This window comes from Salvelinus sp. IW2-2015, linkage group LG20 (assembly GCF_002910315.2).
Source record: "Salvelinus sp. IW2-2015 linkage group LG20, ASM291031v2, whole genome shotgun sequence".
In the NCBI taxonomy this organism is placed as follows: Eukaryota; Metazoa; Chordata; class Actinopteri; order Salmoniformes; family Salmonidae; genus Salvelinus; species Salvelinus sp. IW2-2015.
Genome location: NC_036860.1, coordinates 57,624,247 through 57,640,937, shown reverse-complemented (window position 1 = coordinate 57,640,937; position 16,691 = coordinate 57,624,247). Strand labels below are relative to the sequence as shown.

The 16,691-nt window shown below is 40.9% G+C and overlaps 1 protein-coding gene across 1 annotated transcript in view; it reads right to left on the bottom strand.

Moving 5' to 3' along the window:
- LOC111980022 (unconventional myosin-Vb) overlaps positions 1-10,701 on the bottom strand; it is an 86,643-nt gene extending 75,942 nt beyond the window's left edge. Inside the window, exon 1 of the mRNA XM_070449755.1 lies at positions 10,468-10,701. Within this exon, the coding sequence (XP_070305856.1) occupies positions 10,468-10,545 (78 nt within the window). The 5' untranslated portion in view covers positions 10,546-10,701. The remainder of the gene's footprint in view (positions 1-10,467) is intronic.
- Between the last annotated feature and the right edge of the window lie 5,990 nt (positions 10,702-16,691).

Below are 16,691 nucleotides of genomic sequence, written 5' to 3'. Positions count from 1 at the left end.
AACATTGAGAAAAAGTTGCACTACCGGTTTCCCTTGTGACCCTGATGAAGTAATGTTTTTTGTGTAACGTCTAACAATGAGTGTTTTAAAATGGATTTGCCTTTTTGATACTACCGGTATCCATGTCAGTCAACCAATCTGGACTTCAACAGCAACACTGACAGTAACACTGATTAAACGCATGAGATTGAGAGGTTATAACACTACTATAACCATACTAGTGGTAAAATAAATATGTTGGTAAACGCTCATTGCCATTCGCGGTGAGTAATGTAACGCTACCTATACTTTCAATGCATTTTTCTGCAAAAGGTGGGTAAACACTCGCTCAAAATAAAAATGGTGCGTAATAGCCGTTTATGTGTGTTTACCCCCCAATACACCAGTGAATATAAGACTGGATATTTTGCCATCATATTATTACAAACATGTCACTTATGATTTATTTATTTTAAATCTAAATTACAGCTAGGCTAACCTTTGGACTGTCGACAAAAATTTGTACTCAAACTTTCATTGCTGAAAGAATATGTTTTCATTAGGCCTTTTCTGTGAATTAGGAATGTGTTTTGTAACAGTACAGTAGGTGAAAATCATCTTATCTATGGGATAAGTTGGACTCTGAGGGCAGTAAATGAGAGAACTGGTAATGAAAATCAGACGTGAGTAGAGAGAGAGAAGGTTAACCTGAACAGACTATTCTCAGGGTTCATTAAAAGACACTTTATAACTGGTGAAGTAAACACACACAGGTAAGATGAAAACCCTGAGAATAGAACTACAGTGTTCTATCCTTCCGTTCCAGTGCTGCTAATGTCCCGCCCTGCTATGATGTGTGTCAGCACAATGACTAGTACCTGAGAGGGCCCAAAATCTGTCTTCTCCAGCAAGTGGCGTTTTTCCTTATTTAAAAAATAAGGAGTTTTTGTATGGAGGTCAATGAGAGTGTTGAATTTGGTCAATGGCCACTTATATCAGAGGCGTGCCTGTTCACATGTGTATCTGCCCTTTCATTGACTAGAATGGTCCCATCTGATCTTGCCTCCTCCCTCTCAGGGGGAGTGGGATATGCAAAAAAACAAATGTCCAATTTGTTCATGTGTGAAATAGGAAAAATGTAAGTACCCAACTAATTATTATTTAAGTGTCTGCTTCATGGCAAAATTCTCCACTGCTTCTTTAATGTGTGGCTTACTGTACATTTATGGTTAACTTCCCTTCAGCTACGATACAAATCGGACCAAAACACTGTCTTCTGGTGTCTACAATGAAATGTCTGTGTGGGAGTATGAAAGAGCCTTTAGAATATACATGTCTCTAAGTTGGCTCTGAAAGCAAGTGGCTCATTGACAGCCACCCTATTACCAATTATGACAGGAAAGTACTGCTGGCATGTCTAAAAAATAAGGTATGGAGCAGCATTACAGCATTATCTCATAGCTTTCGACATCTTGCAACTGTAAGCAACTCTGGATAAAAGCGTCTGCTAAATGACAAAAAGACAGCAGGGATTCAAAATGAAGAACCCAGTTCCTACATTTGAATATAAAAATGCATTTTATCAAACACAACTATGCTACATTTAACTCTGGGACCCTCAGGATGACAAATCAGAACAAGATTACTGAATGTAAGTAAATGATCTACAGTTGAAGTCGGAAGTTTACATACACTTAGGTTGGAGTCATTAAAACTCGTTTTTCAACCACTCCACAAATTTCTTGTTAAGAAACTATAGTTTTGGCAAGTCGGTTAGGACATCTACTTTGTGCATGACACAAGTAATTTTTCCAACAATATTTACAGACAGATTATTTAACTTATAATTCATTGTATCACAATTTCAGTGGGTCAGAATTTTACATACACTAAGTTGACTGTGCCTTTAAACAGCTTGGAAAATTCCAGAAAATTATGTCATGGCTTTGAAGCTTCTGATAGGCCAATTGACATCATTTGAGTCAACTGGAGGTGTACCTGTGGATGTATTTCAAGGCCCATTTACTAGGATTAAATGTCAGGAATTGTGAAAAACTGAGTTTAAATGTATTTTGTGTATGTAAACTTCCAACTTCAACTGTACCTTCAGAGGTGAATGTATCAAACCAGTTGCCGTGCTAAAAGTGTTGTGCACTCCCCTCAAACAGCAGTATGCTATTTTTTCACTGTAACAGCTACTGTAAATTGGACACTGCAGTTAGATTAACATGAATTTAAGCTTTCTGCCCATATAAGACATGTCCTGTAAAGTTGGCGGTTATTTACAACATTAGCGCACGCTAGCAACAACCGTCCCGGTTTAGGGACACCAATCCCGTAGAGATTCAGCATAATTTATTCACATCACTTCAATCAAATATTTGTTTTATTTGATTTCATTCCAAGTCATCATTTCATCTCTTTTTCTCCCCAATTGGTAGTTACAGTCCCGTCCCATCGCTGCAACTCCCGTAGACTCGGGAGAGGCGAAGCCCCCAAAACACAACCCAGCCAAGCCACACTGCTTCATAACACAACAACCACTTAACCCGGAAGCCAGCCGCACCAATGTGTCAGAGGAAACGCTGTACACCTGGCAACCATGTCAGCATGCATTGTGCCCGGCCCGCCACAGGAGTCGCTAGTGTGTTGGGACAGGAACATTCCTGCCGGCCAAACCCTCCCCTAACCCGGACGAGGCTGGGCCAATTGTGCGCCGCCCCATGGGTCTCCCGGTCACGGCCGGCTACGACAGAGCCTGGACTCGAACCAGACCACTGCACCACTTGGGAGGCCATCTCATCTCTGTAGAGCTGCTGCCTTCAATGTAGTTCTTCAATGTAAATAAGGCATACTTTGACTGCTGAATACCAACTATCCAATCACTTAGATAATGTATTTTCAAGTAGATAAAGCATCGCAAGTCACAGACAAAAGAGTCTCTGTGTCTGCTCCACACAGATCAAGACCGGACAAGTAAGCAGGTGTGCAATGGTTTATGGTCATTGTAGTTAATTACCACATTTTCTGTGCTAAAATAGGTAGAAACCACAACATCGCACAGTTCGGGCTTGATCTGATTTGGAATTCAAATAATCGAACCGACGTTGGTCAATTAGTTGTTTAAAAACTGAAAAATAACCAACATTTGGTTAATCGCTCAGCACTATAGGTTATTAACTGAGGAGTGCAGTTTGAGAACACACATATAGGACTGTTAACTTTTACTGCCTCAGAAACCCGGATCCGGGAGCACCCCCCACCCCCCACACACTGATTAGCATAGATAGCATAGCTTCAGAAGTAGATAGTAGCATCTAAATATCATTAAATCACAAGTCCAAGACACCAGATGAAAGATACAGATCTTGTGAATAAAGCCACCATTTCAGATTTTTAAAATGTTTTACAGGGAAAGAGCAAAATATGTATATATCTATCTAGCTACACACGTTAAGCAAAATACACCCACTATTCTAACTCCATCAGTTTTTTACTCCTTCAGGGTGCTATCACCAATTCGGCTTCAACTAAGATATTGATAGCCATACCTATATAACAAAACACCAATCAGATGACAGTCCTGATAACATATTCATGGTATAGGATAGTTTTTGTTAGAAAAAAGTGCATATTCAGGTAGAAATCACAGTTATACAATTGCACCGACCATCACAAATCCACTAGAATTACTAGATAGAGCAACGTGTATGACAATTTACTCATCATAAACATTTCATAAAAATAGACAAAGCATAGCAATGGAAGACCCAGTTCTTGTGATTTCAGACCATATTCAGATTTTCTAAGCTTTTTCAGCGAAAACACAATAAAATCGATAATGTTAGCATACTACATGTTCCAACGTTACCAGAGCATCGATTCCAGCCAAAGAGCGCTATACGTATAACCTACCGCCGCAAAAGATATTAATTTTTTCACTAACCTTCTCAGAATTCTTCCGATACACTCCTGTAACATCATTTAACAACATACAACATTCTAGTTTGTTCGAAAAGGTGCTATTTAGCCATACAAAACGTGGTTACACAATGAAAATACTAGGAAATAAGCCTCAATATGTTGACGTCATCTATCAGAGTGATCTAGTTTAATTAAAAGCTATCATTATACTTGACTAAAAATACAGGGTTGACAAGGAATCGAAAGACAAATTAGTTCTTAACGGCAAACCGCTGATTTACATTTTTAAAATATCCTTTACTTTTCAATACAGGGTTGGCCAAGTGAAGCTTATACAAACAAAATGCGATATATGCGTTTAAAATATTTCGACAGAAACAACGGTTTATTATATTAAATATTGCTTAACTTTGAGCTGATCTTCCATCATATTCTTGGGCATTGTATCCTTTCTATGTTATAAACGTCTTTTGGTCGATAGATGTCCTGTCCTTCGAAATGTCATCACCAACGACCGACACCCTAAAGCGTGTCCAAACTTTCAGAGTGCACGACAAATAAATTCCTCAGAATCGCACTAAACGGTATAAATTGATATAAAACCGGTTCAAATTCACTACATTATGATGTTTTTAACAACTATAACGACTGAAAACATGACCGGAGAAATATTGCTGTTAGAAACGACTTGGAACGAGACAGGTCCGATGGCCTTCACGCTTGAGGCGCACGTTGAGAAAGGCGGTCTCTGTACATTTTGGTCATTTATAATGGCTTGAACGTCCATCGATTTCATTGAAAACGTGATGACGTACAGACACCCAGAGGAAGACGTAGGAGTGTCGTTTCTTCATAGGCATTCACTGTGGCCTTATAACACAGACCCAGATCAGAGGTAAAAATTTCTAAGAAATCTGAACCCTGTTATGAAAGTGCTGTAGAATTGTTCTGTACGCGACTCAAGACAAAAATTCAACTCCTATAGAAAGCAGTAGACGTTTTCTATCCATAATAAATTAATATCTATTTGTCGATCACGATTGGAGTACGAGGCAGTTTAATTTGGAAATGTAAAAAAAAAAATAATGCTAACAGCTCCCCCTATTGACAAAAGGTTAATGTACTGCAATCTAGTACCAAAACTAAACATAAAAGCTAGATGGATTGCCAATTGGTTGACATTGAACTGGCCCAGCGAGAAAAAATTATGACGAATCTTCGTATAAAATATCATACATAGACAGGGTAGAATATTGCATAGAGATGTCATGTCCCGCAAGGCAAAGGGTCATGGATGAGAGCACCGAGCAGGAATAACTAGAGAGGAGAGATACTCTGATGACAATGCATACAGGTGTATCTTTAGTGTTTTACAATGTCACAGTCCTATTTTAACTACCAATCCACAAAAGGAAAATGTTTACAAAAGGTTTAGTTATTTATTCACATGACAAAGCTTGACTGGTCTGTCCCGGAGTACAGTTTGAGAGAGAGGAAATTAACCAATGTTCCCTCAAAAAAAATTCAGCAATGAGCCAATTTCAGCTAAGAGCAAACTTCAAGTTCTGAAAAATCTGTGTCACTTCTGGTTTGAGTTTGAGTTTATTATATTTTTACAGGGATAGTGCACATTAATCAACGTTTCAGTAAAAGTGCTGGTTTTAGCCAGTCGGCTAATTTTCAACCGCAGTCCCTGGGCAGGTTATTAAAAACAATTACAATACAGACTATCAATGAGCAGTGAGCACATGCAGAGCAATATAGGACAAGCAAGACATAGCATACAGACAGAGCAACATAGCACAAAAAGCAACAAGACAAAATCCATAAAAGCAACAAAGTGTTTCCACATCTCACAAGCTACAGACAACAGACAACATAGAAAGCGGCAATACACAGCTAGGGATTATGTTCACAAATCTGATTGACCTTGAGCCATGTCTTCATGTTTTTTGTGAAAGTGTGATAGGTGGTGCAGTTATGTGTGTCTGATGGCAGTGTATTCCAGACATGGGAAGCTCTCACAGAGAAAGCGGATTTACTAAAAGTGCTTTTCCTTAAGGAAACTATACAGTCACCTCTCATGGCAGACCTTGTGGATCTGCTGCCATATGTTTGGGTTTTCTGCTTAAAAAAAATACTGAGTGGAGGGGGAGCCAGGCCATTTAGGATCTTGAATACAAGACATGTGTCGGTGTATTGCACAAGATTTTCCCAACTCAGGAGCTCATGCTTTCTGAGGATGTAACAGTGATGATGGCTATTGGGCTTCCTATCAAGCACTTTGAGAGCCTGTTTGTAGACAGACTGAATGGGTTTTAATGTTGTACAGCAAGCTTGGGCCCAACTAGTCAAGCAGTATGTTAAGTGGGGGAGTATCATAGATTTGAAGTACAGTTTTGCTACCTCTGTAGTCAAACAATTTCGTATAAATCGGAAATGAGCTAGGTTGAATTTGGTTATTTGAATTACCTTTTTCACCTGCTTTTTAAAAGAGGGGTTGGAATCAAGTATGTTGCCAAGGTACTTAAAATCAGATACCACCTGGAGCTTCTCCCCTGACACATAGACATCTGGCTCAGTAGCATCTGTTGCCCTCTTTGTGAAGAACATGCACGTTTTTTTTCACATTGAAATGCAAACAAGAGTCACTGAGCCACTTTGTAACCTGGACCATTACAGTAGTGAGTTCTTGTGCAGCTTGTTGTTTGCTCTTTGCATGCACATATATCACTGTATAATTTGCATACATTTCAACTTCAGACCCAGTACAGACAGAAGGCAGATCATTAATGTACAGGCTGAACAGGAGGGGCCCCAGTATTGACCCTTGGGGCACACCCACATCATAGCTAAGAGTGGGCGACAGCTCATTGCTCACTCTGACACACTGAGTTCTGCATTCAAGGTATGATTTCATCCATCTCATGCACATGGTGCGCATTTACTTTGAACACTGAGGCTGTTATGCTTTAACTTACAGTTATAACACAGTGTCCAAGTACTACTGTGGTTATTTGATCATAATGTAGGCCTATCAGAGTGGCTTACCATACAAAACAATGGAGAAAATGCATCCCATAACATTTTAACATGGAAATAGCTGTTCTATCATTTAGCCTACAGTAGCAGCCAATGTGTAGTGTTCAATGTAGGCCAACATTCCATGAGATAAAAAACAAACAAACATGTACAGTAGGGATTGACATTCACCTGTACACTTGTCCTTCAGACAAGGTGGTGACTGAAAATGTTGTTGTTTGATGCAAGAAACCACTTTACAAGATAAAATTAATTATTCTTCCCATACCATTATTACAGAGAATCAGACAAATTATGCTACCCTCTGCATGTTTATTGGCTACTTAGTTTATTCAAGCCCGTCTCCAAATACAACACTGTCCCTTTAAGAAATAAAAAAAGCTCTTTATCTGACTTGTTTTTCAAAGATGGCTAGACGCACACATTTTGTGCTCTTGTAGGAAGCAACAACTCCCCCATTGCTAACTAGAAATTTGCTTTAACTTGGCTAATAACTCACTTACTAGCAAAGAATATGAACAAATGTGCACGTGGCTACATGCAGCTCTCACTTAGATCTCAAAACAAGCGCATCTACTCACGACCACTCATGTTGTAACACAGTCCAGTTCAAAGTGAATGGCACAGATCCATATGGCAATGGTCTATTTACAGATAGGGATACATTAGCTCTGACTGGTTATGGTGCACTGGTCTGTGTAGAGTATGGGCCTGAGTCGTGCCTGTCAATGCAATAGAATCTTTCTCCAATGCGCTCTGCCTACAAGAAAATATCTTGCATAAATCGTTTTGTTTTGGTATGTTGCATTGAAAATGGCTAATATTGCGTTGATTCGATCACAATTCCCACGGTAAAGGGAAACGTAGATAGTGTTAACTACTTCCAATGTCCCAGAGAAGGAACATTGGAAGTAACTACTACATAAGTAGAACAATATTGAGGAAAAGGTGTAACCTGCATGTTTAGACAATAGACTTAACTGAAAAAGCCATTTCCTCAACAAGTAAAACGTTTCTAAAGAGTTCTAAAGAAAACAACAGCTATTTTTGTAATTTCTGCAGTGGAATGTGGAACTGGATTTTGAGTCATGTAGACTAGAGGATTAGTGACAAATAATGTATGTAACCTGATTCTGTTCTTCTCAATCCAATAACTTCAAAGACATCTCTTTTTCAACAATTTGGCTAGGTTTCTTCCTGAAACGAGTAATTCCGGTGATGCTGCACACAAATATCCTAGGTTAATCAATGCATAGGCCTACACCACAAGGAATTATAATAACAATAGTAACAAAATACAATTTCTTTGCTTAGGCATAATATTCATAATACTTATTTTAAACACATCAATCAAAGTCAAAGAGCATGCCGGTAGCATATCTATTGTCTGTACTGTAAACATCACAAATCCCACAAAGGGTATCAGCAGTTTTCGGTCAGCATTTGTCCTAAAGGCTCTATGCTTTTGAGTATATCATCGGGAGATGCTTCATTCAATCTCAATGAAAATCAAGGATAGCCAAAGATGCATGAAATGGGTAAGTACTAGGAGTGAAAAGTGGGAATCTGAAAGGACCACATTTGTGTATTGGTGTCAGCTCAAGTAATTGTTGCATGTTCATTCAACTGTGGGGGCCCCATGTTTGAATAACTAGTGTTGTTTAATGTGTTACTGCATACAGTATGCTACCTCCAGAAATAGAATATCCACATAATTCATGATTACCACAACCCAATTTCTTCACAAAGCAACTTCAGCAAAAATTGCAAGTATCCCAATGTTCAAGACTCACTGTTGCCTGAGAGATCAAATCACAGATTATGAATGATTTAGCTAGCTCATTTTTCCATTCATAAAATAATAAAATTTTGTTATTCTAGCTAAAGACTTGTCAGTATTGAAAAATATTTATTTGACTATTATGGACACAACTAGGTCATGCAGTAGTCCACAGGGCTAGAAGACAAGCCAGTACAACAGGGGCGTATTCATTACGCCAATTCTGTTGCTAAACGTTTCTTAAACGGGAGCATGCGGAACGAAACAGGGAGAGACCGATCTGCATTTGTCCAATAGAAACGCTCGTTTTAGGTGCAAACCTGTTTGATTAATGACTACGGCCCGATACCAGAACGAAACTTGCTCGTGCACCTGTCAAACAAGCTGCAATGTCACATCTGAGCAAAGACTCACTGGGACTGCGCTCGAGGCTCGATTTATTTTTTAACATTTGTCATTTCACCTGCATTGAAATACATGACATCGCAGCGGGGAATTCGCTACAATGGCGAATTCTACAATTCAATCCTATTGTCACTATAGATATGATGGCCCAAAATGTTACAATTATGTATCAATGATGTAACAAGAAATCAAACTGTAGCTATAGCAATAGGATAACAAATGTATAGAGAACCAATGATTGTACAAATCACTCACCTTTGAATATAACTCGTTTACGGACATGGTCCAACAACAAGAGCACTCTCCAACAATATCACCGAAACTACGGGAGCATGGAGAAGCACCGCACTATTTATAAACGATAATATCTCATAATTGTTGATAATCTCAAAGTTTTTTCATCTAATTAGAATTGTCATATTCCCGAATTCCAGAGTTGAGCTAAATGTGTTTGCCACTTCTGACCCCTTTCCTGGTGACGGCAGGTGTCTTCCTTGGATGAGTTGTCGAACAACTCAGTTTTGCTTGATCACCCTCATATTCCTCAAAAATGAAAAACGCCAAAGATTTACGACTTGATATGGGTATGCTACCCAGCCCAATGTAGAATACAAGTGCAAATACATAAACTATAAATAGTTTAATAATAGCTTCCCTTTAGTTAATCGCCGTTATAACCATGGACTCAGTCATGTTGACTGGTAATTTACAGAGCCGCATGCACGTTCAGAGTCCGCACGAGACCCCATCTGGCTCATCAGCGCACTACAGTGTATTCGACATTCTAAATTAGAAAGACCAGTGGGGGATAACCGGGACACAATAAACATTTTATTTGTGTGTGTGTGGGGGGGGGGGGGGGATCTTAATTAAATGTAACCTTTTTCCTCCACAAAATCTTAATAAACATGATGTGCCTATAGTTATGTTGGAGAGGGGTAACTAATAATGAAACATCTTCATATAGCCTTAGTTCATGCCATAATTTAATCTAATTAGATATTTCCTGAATAGCCAAGGTATGGATAATCATTTTTTATGATTTCCTGAACTCAGTGGACAGTAACTTAGTTCAAGGCTAGCATTGACAAGTCCTAAGTGTTATCTAATTGATTGTAGTACAATATGTGACTTGAACTAGGCTGATTCCTGAAGCCTATGAAAATGTAATGCTTGAACTTTGATATTGGTGACCGTTGAAAGATTACACACATTTGGGGACATTAGACTTTATAAAACACAGCATAATTGATACCTCCTCTTCCGCATTTAGTCCCACTATGATCAACAACATCACAAAATACAACATGTAACGTAGGTCTAAAGCAGTATGTTACCTGGCAGTAAACTTCATAGTCAATCTTCTCCTCTTGTTTTTTCGCTATGGTGTTAGGTTCTTTCTGTTGCCTTTTCATGATGGTGTTATATTCCTTAGATATGTACTAGAAGATTCTGCTACTCGATTCAGAGTTAGCTGTGATTATTCCATGTTCCAGATCATACTGGTCTCAATACATTCTTGCCAGTAGGCTATCTGGGAGTTGAAGCTTCGCTTGAGCAATATTTCAAGCCTGCCTGAGCAGAAGACAGAACAAAACACTCTGTTCCAATAGCAGGCCATGACTCCTCCACTCCCAAACCACTCCTTCTGCAGGTATGGGGTGTTGACTGGCTTCACCTGCCAAGCTGCTATATGGAATTAGACAAAAGACATTCTACCCATCAAAATCATTAAAGAGAACAGATACGATCACAGATGGAACAGGTCAAAAGGAAAACATGTTATTTGTCAATGTGGTTTCCAAAAATTCAGTCCAGGTCTTGTACCGGAATACATATATTTTTTTTACGTTCTACAATTTGTATGCATTCTACTGAAGTTCATATGGAACTAGTATACATAACTCGTACTTATAAGGACAAGGGTTTGTGTTATTATGAAATAGGCCTAAAACAGTTAGTTACCAAGATGGATAGATATTACTCAGTCAGTACTTGTGAAATGTTTTCCACATCAATCCATTTGGAGAGGTGTGTATACAAAACTCGTTCCACATCAACAGCAGGTGATCCTAATGTTGGGGCTAACACCATGGGTTGCTTTGGGAAACGTCACTGATAATTAGTATGACTCAATGCTTTGAAAGGGTGTTTCCTGATCATGCCACTAACAGCATGTTCTGATAGGTCAGACTGACCGCTGAAGTCCTATCATCTGCTCAACTGCCTACTGGTATTTCATAAAAGGTATGTGTCATGTGATGAGTCTAAGCATAACAATAGCCTCAATGGCAGTATGGCACTAAAATTCAGTCAGTCTAGTTGGGTGATACAATAAGCTTTTAGTCCAATTCTTATTTCTGGCACCACTGTTTCACACCTTAATTAACATGCTAAGTACTGGCACATCAGACCCCTTGACTTTTTCCACATTTTGTTACGTTACAGCCTTATTCTAAAATTGATTAAATAAATGAAAATCCTCATCAATCAACACACAATACCCCATAATTAGACATTTTTGCAAATGTATAAAAAAAACTGAAATACTTTATTTACCTAACTATTCAGACCCTTTGCTATGAGACTTGAAATTGAGCTCAGGTTCAGCCTGGCCAAACTGGGGAGAAGGGCATTGGTCAGGGAGGTGAGCAAGAACCAGATAGTCACTCTGACAGAGCTCTAGAGTTCCTCTGTGGAGATGGGAGAACCTTCCAGAAGGGCAACCATCTCTGCAGCACTCCACCAATCAGGCCTTTATGATAGAGTGGCCAGACAGAAGTCACTCCTCAGTAAAAGACCCATGACAGCCCACTTGGAGTTTGCCAAAAGGCACCTAAAGGACTCAGACCATGAGAAACAAGATTCTCTGGTCTGATGAAACTAAGATTGAACTGTTTGGCCTGAATGGTAAGCGTCACGTCTGGAGGAATCCTGGCACCATCCCTACAGTGAAGCATGGTGGTGGCACCATCATGCTGTGGGGTTGTTTTTCAGCGGCATAGACTGGGAGACCTGTCAGGATTGAGGGAAAGATGAACGGAGAAAAGTACAGAGAGATCCTTGATGAAAACTGGGGCAAAGGTTCCCCTTCCAACAGGACAACGACCCTAAGCACACAGCCAAGACAACACAGGAATGGCTTCTGGACAAGTCCCTTAATGTCCTTGAGTGGCTCAGCCAGAGCCCGGACTTGAACCTGATTGAACATATCTGGAGAGACCTGAAAATAACTGTGCAGCAACGCTCCCCATCCAACTTGACAGAGCTTGAGAGGATCTGCAGAGAATAATGGGAGAAACTCCCCAAATACAGGTGTGCCAAGCTTGTAGCGTCATACCTAATAAGACTTGAGGCTATAATCGCTGCCAAAGGTGCTTCAACAAAGTACTGAGTGAAGGGTCCGAATTCTTATGTAAATGTGATATTTCCATTTTTTTTTTTTTTTATAAATTTGCATTATGGGGTATTGTGTGTAGATTGATGAGGGGGGGAAAAAACGATTTAATCCATTTTAGAATAAGTCTGTAACATAACAAATTGTGGAAAAAGGGAAGGGGTCTGAATACTTTCTGAATGCACTGTATTAGCACATGATGCATTATCTTAAATATCTCACACACACACTCTACAAGATTGTCTTTCTTTCTCTGCTTTCACTCGCTGTTGCTATATCCAGAGAATGCAACTTAATTAAATACAAGAGCACTTAAGCTCATGACACAATGTATTTCACACACTTTATCCCTGTATTACCCAACAATGTTTTGCTTGCCATCATCACGTGAGATTACATTACAGTACAATGAAATCCAGACAGACACTCCTTTATTCATGTACATGCAGGCAGGCCTCCAACTCCACAGTAATATAACCCCGCACATCAACTCGGTGCCGGTATCCCCTGTATATAGCCTCTTTATTGTTATTTTATTGTGTTACTTTTCTTTACTTAACTCTATTCTCTTAAAACTGCATTGTTGGTTAAGGGCTTGTAAGTAAGCGTAAGTAAGGTCTACCTGTTGTATTCGGCGCATGTGACAAAAATCAAATTTTTATGATTATGCAATTGCAAATTGATTTATCCTTAAATAGGTCAATTTAATATTCCAACAATGTGCTCAAATAGGAGTTTCTAAAATTTAACATTGACATTTTTTATTTACAGCTCTAGTTACTGCACAAAATATAAACAGCTTAATTCCTGGGCAAATCTTCCATCAATGAATGCAATAGCAATCTGCCAATGAGCAAAGTAGAACGTTTATTTCCTGAACTCATGAGTAAGCATCATGAGCAAACGTATTTTATTTGCATTTTATATCACTATACCATTTGAGAAACATGGACAGCTAATTTATCTTAAGAGGATTACAGCGTAACGCGTTTGCCAGAGATGTGTTTTTATGAGGTTAGACATCGTTAAACAGGGTTAGGTGTGTGTGCATGTGGGTGTGTGATAGTTAGAGATAAGTGTTTGTGTACTTTAGCTGAGTAATGAATGGTGTGTGTGCATGTGATGTGTATCTGAGTATGTGTTCGCTGCCGAGCCAGGCCATAAATGCATTTGCTTTACTTCACAGGTTGCTCCAAGTAAGCATGGGGAAGATCTCCTGCATCTTCCTGTTGTACTGCTCCTGGTAGACCAGGACCTGCTGGTGCTCCTGGTAGACCAGGCCCTGCTTGTACTCCTGGTAGACCAGGCCCTGCTGGTGCTCCTGGTAGACCAGGCCCTGCTGGTGCTCCTGCTCTGTCTGAACCCTTCCCTCATCACTCAACTGCTGCTGGGCCAGCAGGTCTGCTTGGAACTCCTGACAGCCCCGTCTCAGACCGGGAAAGGAAAGCAGAGGTATGTATTGATTGGGAAGACTTTTGCTGTGTATAAAAGAGGGTTAGATATATAGAGAAAAAATTTGTATGTGTATTGCTGTGAGGACAACTGTCAGAATATTTTTCTCTTCCTCATCCAGCAGTTTGTTCAGCTCTATTCTCTCCCTGGCCAGCTGGGCTTGTTTCTGCATGTTCAGATCCACTAAGGTAAAAGCACAAACACACACACCATGATACCACATTCCAGGGCACATTCTCAGAGCATGCGCAGAACAGCTGGCAGGCATATTCACGATCATTTTCAACCTCTCCTTGTCCCAGTCTGTAATCCCCACGTTTTAAGATGACCACAACCTTCCCTGTCCCCAAGACCTCTAAGACTTCATGCCACAATGACTACCGCCCTGTAGAGCTCACTTCTGTAATCATGAAGTGCTTTGAGAGGCTGGTTATGGCACACATTAACTCCACCATCCCAGCCACCCTAGACCCACTCCAATTTGCATACCGCCCCAACAGATCCATAGATGACGCAATCTCAATTTCTCTCCACACTGACCTCACCCACCTAGATAAGAGGAATATCTATGTGAGAATGTTGTTGACTGACTACAGCTCAGCGTTCAACAACATTGCCTCCTCTAAGCTCGTCACCAAGCTTAGGACCCTGGGACTGAACCCCTTCCTCTGCAACTGGATCCTGGACTTCCTGATAGGCTGACCCAGGTGGTGAGGGTAGGCAACAACACCTCCACCATGCTTATTCTTAACACAGGGGCCCCGCAAGGGTGTGTGCTTAGTGCCGCCCTGTACTCCCTGTTCACCCATGACTGTGTGGCCACACACGATTCCAACACCATAATCAAGTTCGCTGACGACACAACGGGGGTAGGCCTGATCACCGGTGACGATGAGTCAGCCTACAGGGAGAAGGTCAGTGACCTGGCAGTGTGGTGCCAGAGCAACAACCGCTCCCTCAATGTCAGCAAGACCAAGGAGATGATCGTAGACTACAGGAAACAAGGGGGTGAGCACGCCCCCATCCACATCGACGGGGCGGCAGTGGACCAGATAGACAGCTTCAAGTTCCTCGGTGTCCAAATCACTAAAGACTTAAAATGGTCCAAAAACACTCAGTCGTGAAGAAGGCACAACAGTGCTTCTTCCCCCTCAGGAGGTTAGAAAAGTTAGGCATGGGCCCTCAAATCCTGGAAAGGTTCTACAGCTGTACCATTGAGAGCATATTTACTGGTTGCATCACTGCTTGGTATGGCAATAGCACCGCCCTCGATCGCATGGCGCTACAGAGGGTTGTGCGGACAGCCCCAGTACATTACTGGGGCCAAGCTCCCTGCCATCAAGGACCTCTATATCAGGCGGTGTGAAAAGAAGGCCCGGAAAATCATCAAAGACCCCAACCACCCAAGCTATAGACTATTTTCTCTGCTGCCGCACGGCAGGAGGTGCCAGTGCATCAAGTCTGACACCAACAGGCTCTTGAACAGCTTCTATTCCCAAGCAATACGACTAATAAATACAATGCATTCTGAAAGTATTCAGAACCCTTCCCTTTTTCTGCATTTTGTTACGTTACAACCTTATTCTAAAATGGATTAAATAAATGTTTTTCCTCCTAAATCTACACACCATACCCCATAATGACAAAGCGAAAACAGGTTTTTATACATTTTAGCAAATTTATTTAAAAGAAATAACAGAAATACCTTATTTACATAAGTATTCAGACCCTTTGCTATGAGAATTGAAATTGAACTCTATTCTATTGATCATCCTTGAGATGATCAACTGTGGTAATTTCAATTGATTGGACATGATTTGGAAAGGCACACACCTGTCTCTATAAGGTTCCACAGTTGACAGTGCATGTCAGAGCAAAATCCAAGCCATGAGGTCAAAGGAAATGTCCGTAGAACTCAGTGACAGGATTGTGCCGAGGCATAGATCTGGGGAAGGGTACCAAAACATTTAAGGTCCCCAAGAACACAGTGGCCTCCATCATTCTTAAATGGAAGAAGTTTGGAACCACCAAGACTCTTCCTAGAGCTGTCCGCCTGGCCAAACTGAGCAATCTGGGGAGAAGGGTCTTGGTCAGGGAGGTGACCAAGAACCCGATTGTTACTCTGACAGAGCTCCAAAGTTCCTCTGTGGAGATGGGAGAACCTTCCAGAAGGACAACCATCTCTGCAGCACTCCACCAATCAGGCCTTTATGGTAGAGTGGTCAGACGGAAGCCACCCCTCAGTAAAAAGCACATGACAGCCCACTTGGAGTTTGCCAAAAGGCACCTGAAGGACTCTCAGACCAAGTCTCTGAATGTCTTTGGTCTGATGAAACCAAGACTGAACTCTTTGCCCTGATTGCCAAGCGTCACGTCTGGAGGAAACCTGGCACCATCCCTGTGGTGAAGCATGTGGTGGCAGCATCATGCTGCGGGGATGTTTTTCAGCGGCAGGGACTGGGAGACTGACTAGTCAAGGTCGAGGGGAAAGATGAACGGAGCAAAGTACAGAGAGTTCCTTGATGAAAACCTGCTCCAGAGCGCTCAGGACCTCAGACTTGGGCAAAGGTTCACCTTCCAAGAGGACAACGACCCTAAGCACACAGCCAAGACAATGCAGGAGTGGCTTCGGGACAAGTCTCTGAATGTCCTTGAGTGGCCCAGCCAGAGCCTGATCGAACATCTCTAGAGAGACCTGAAAATAGCTGTGCA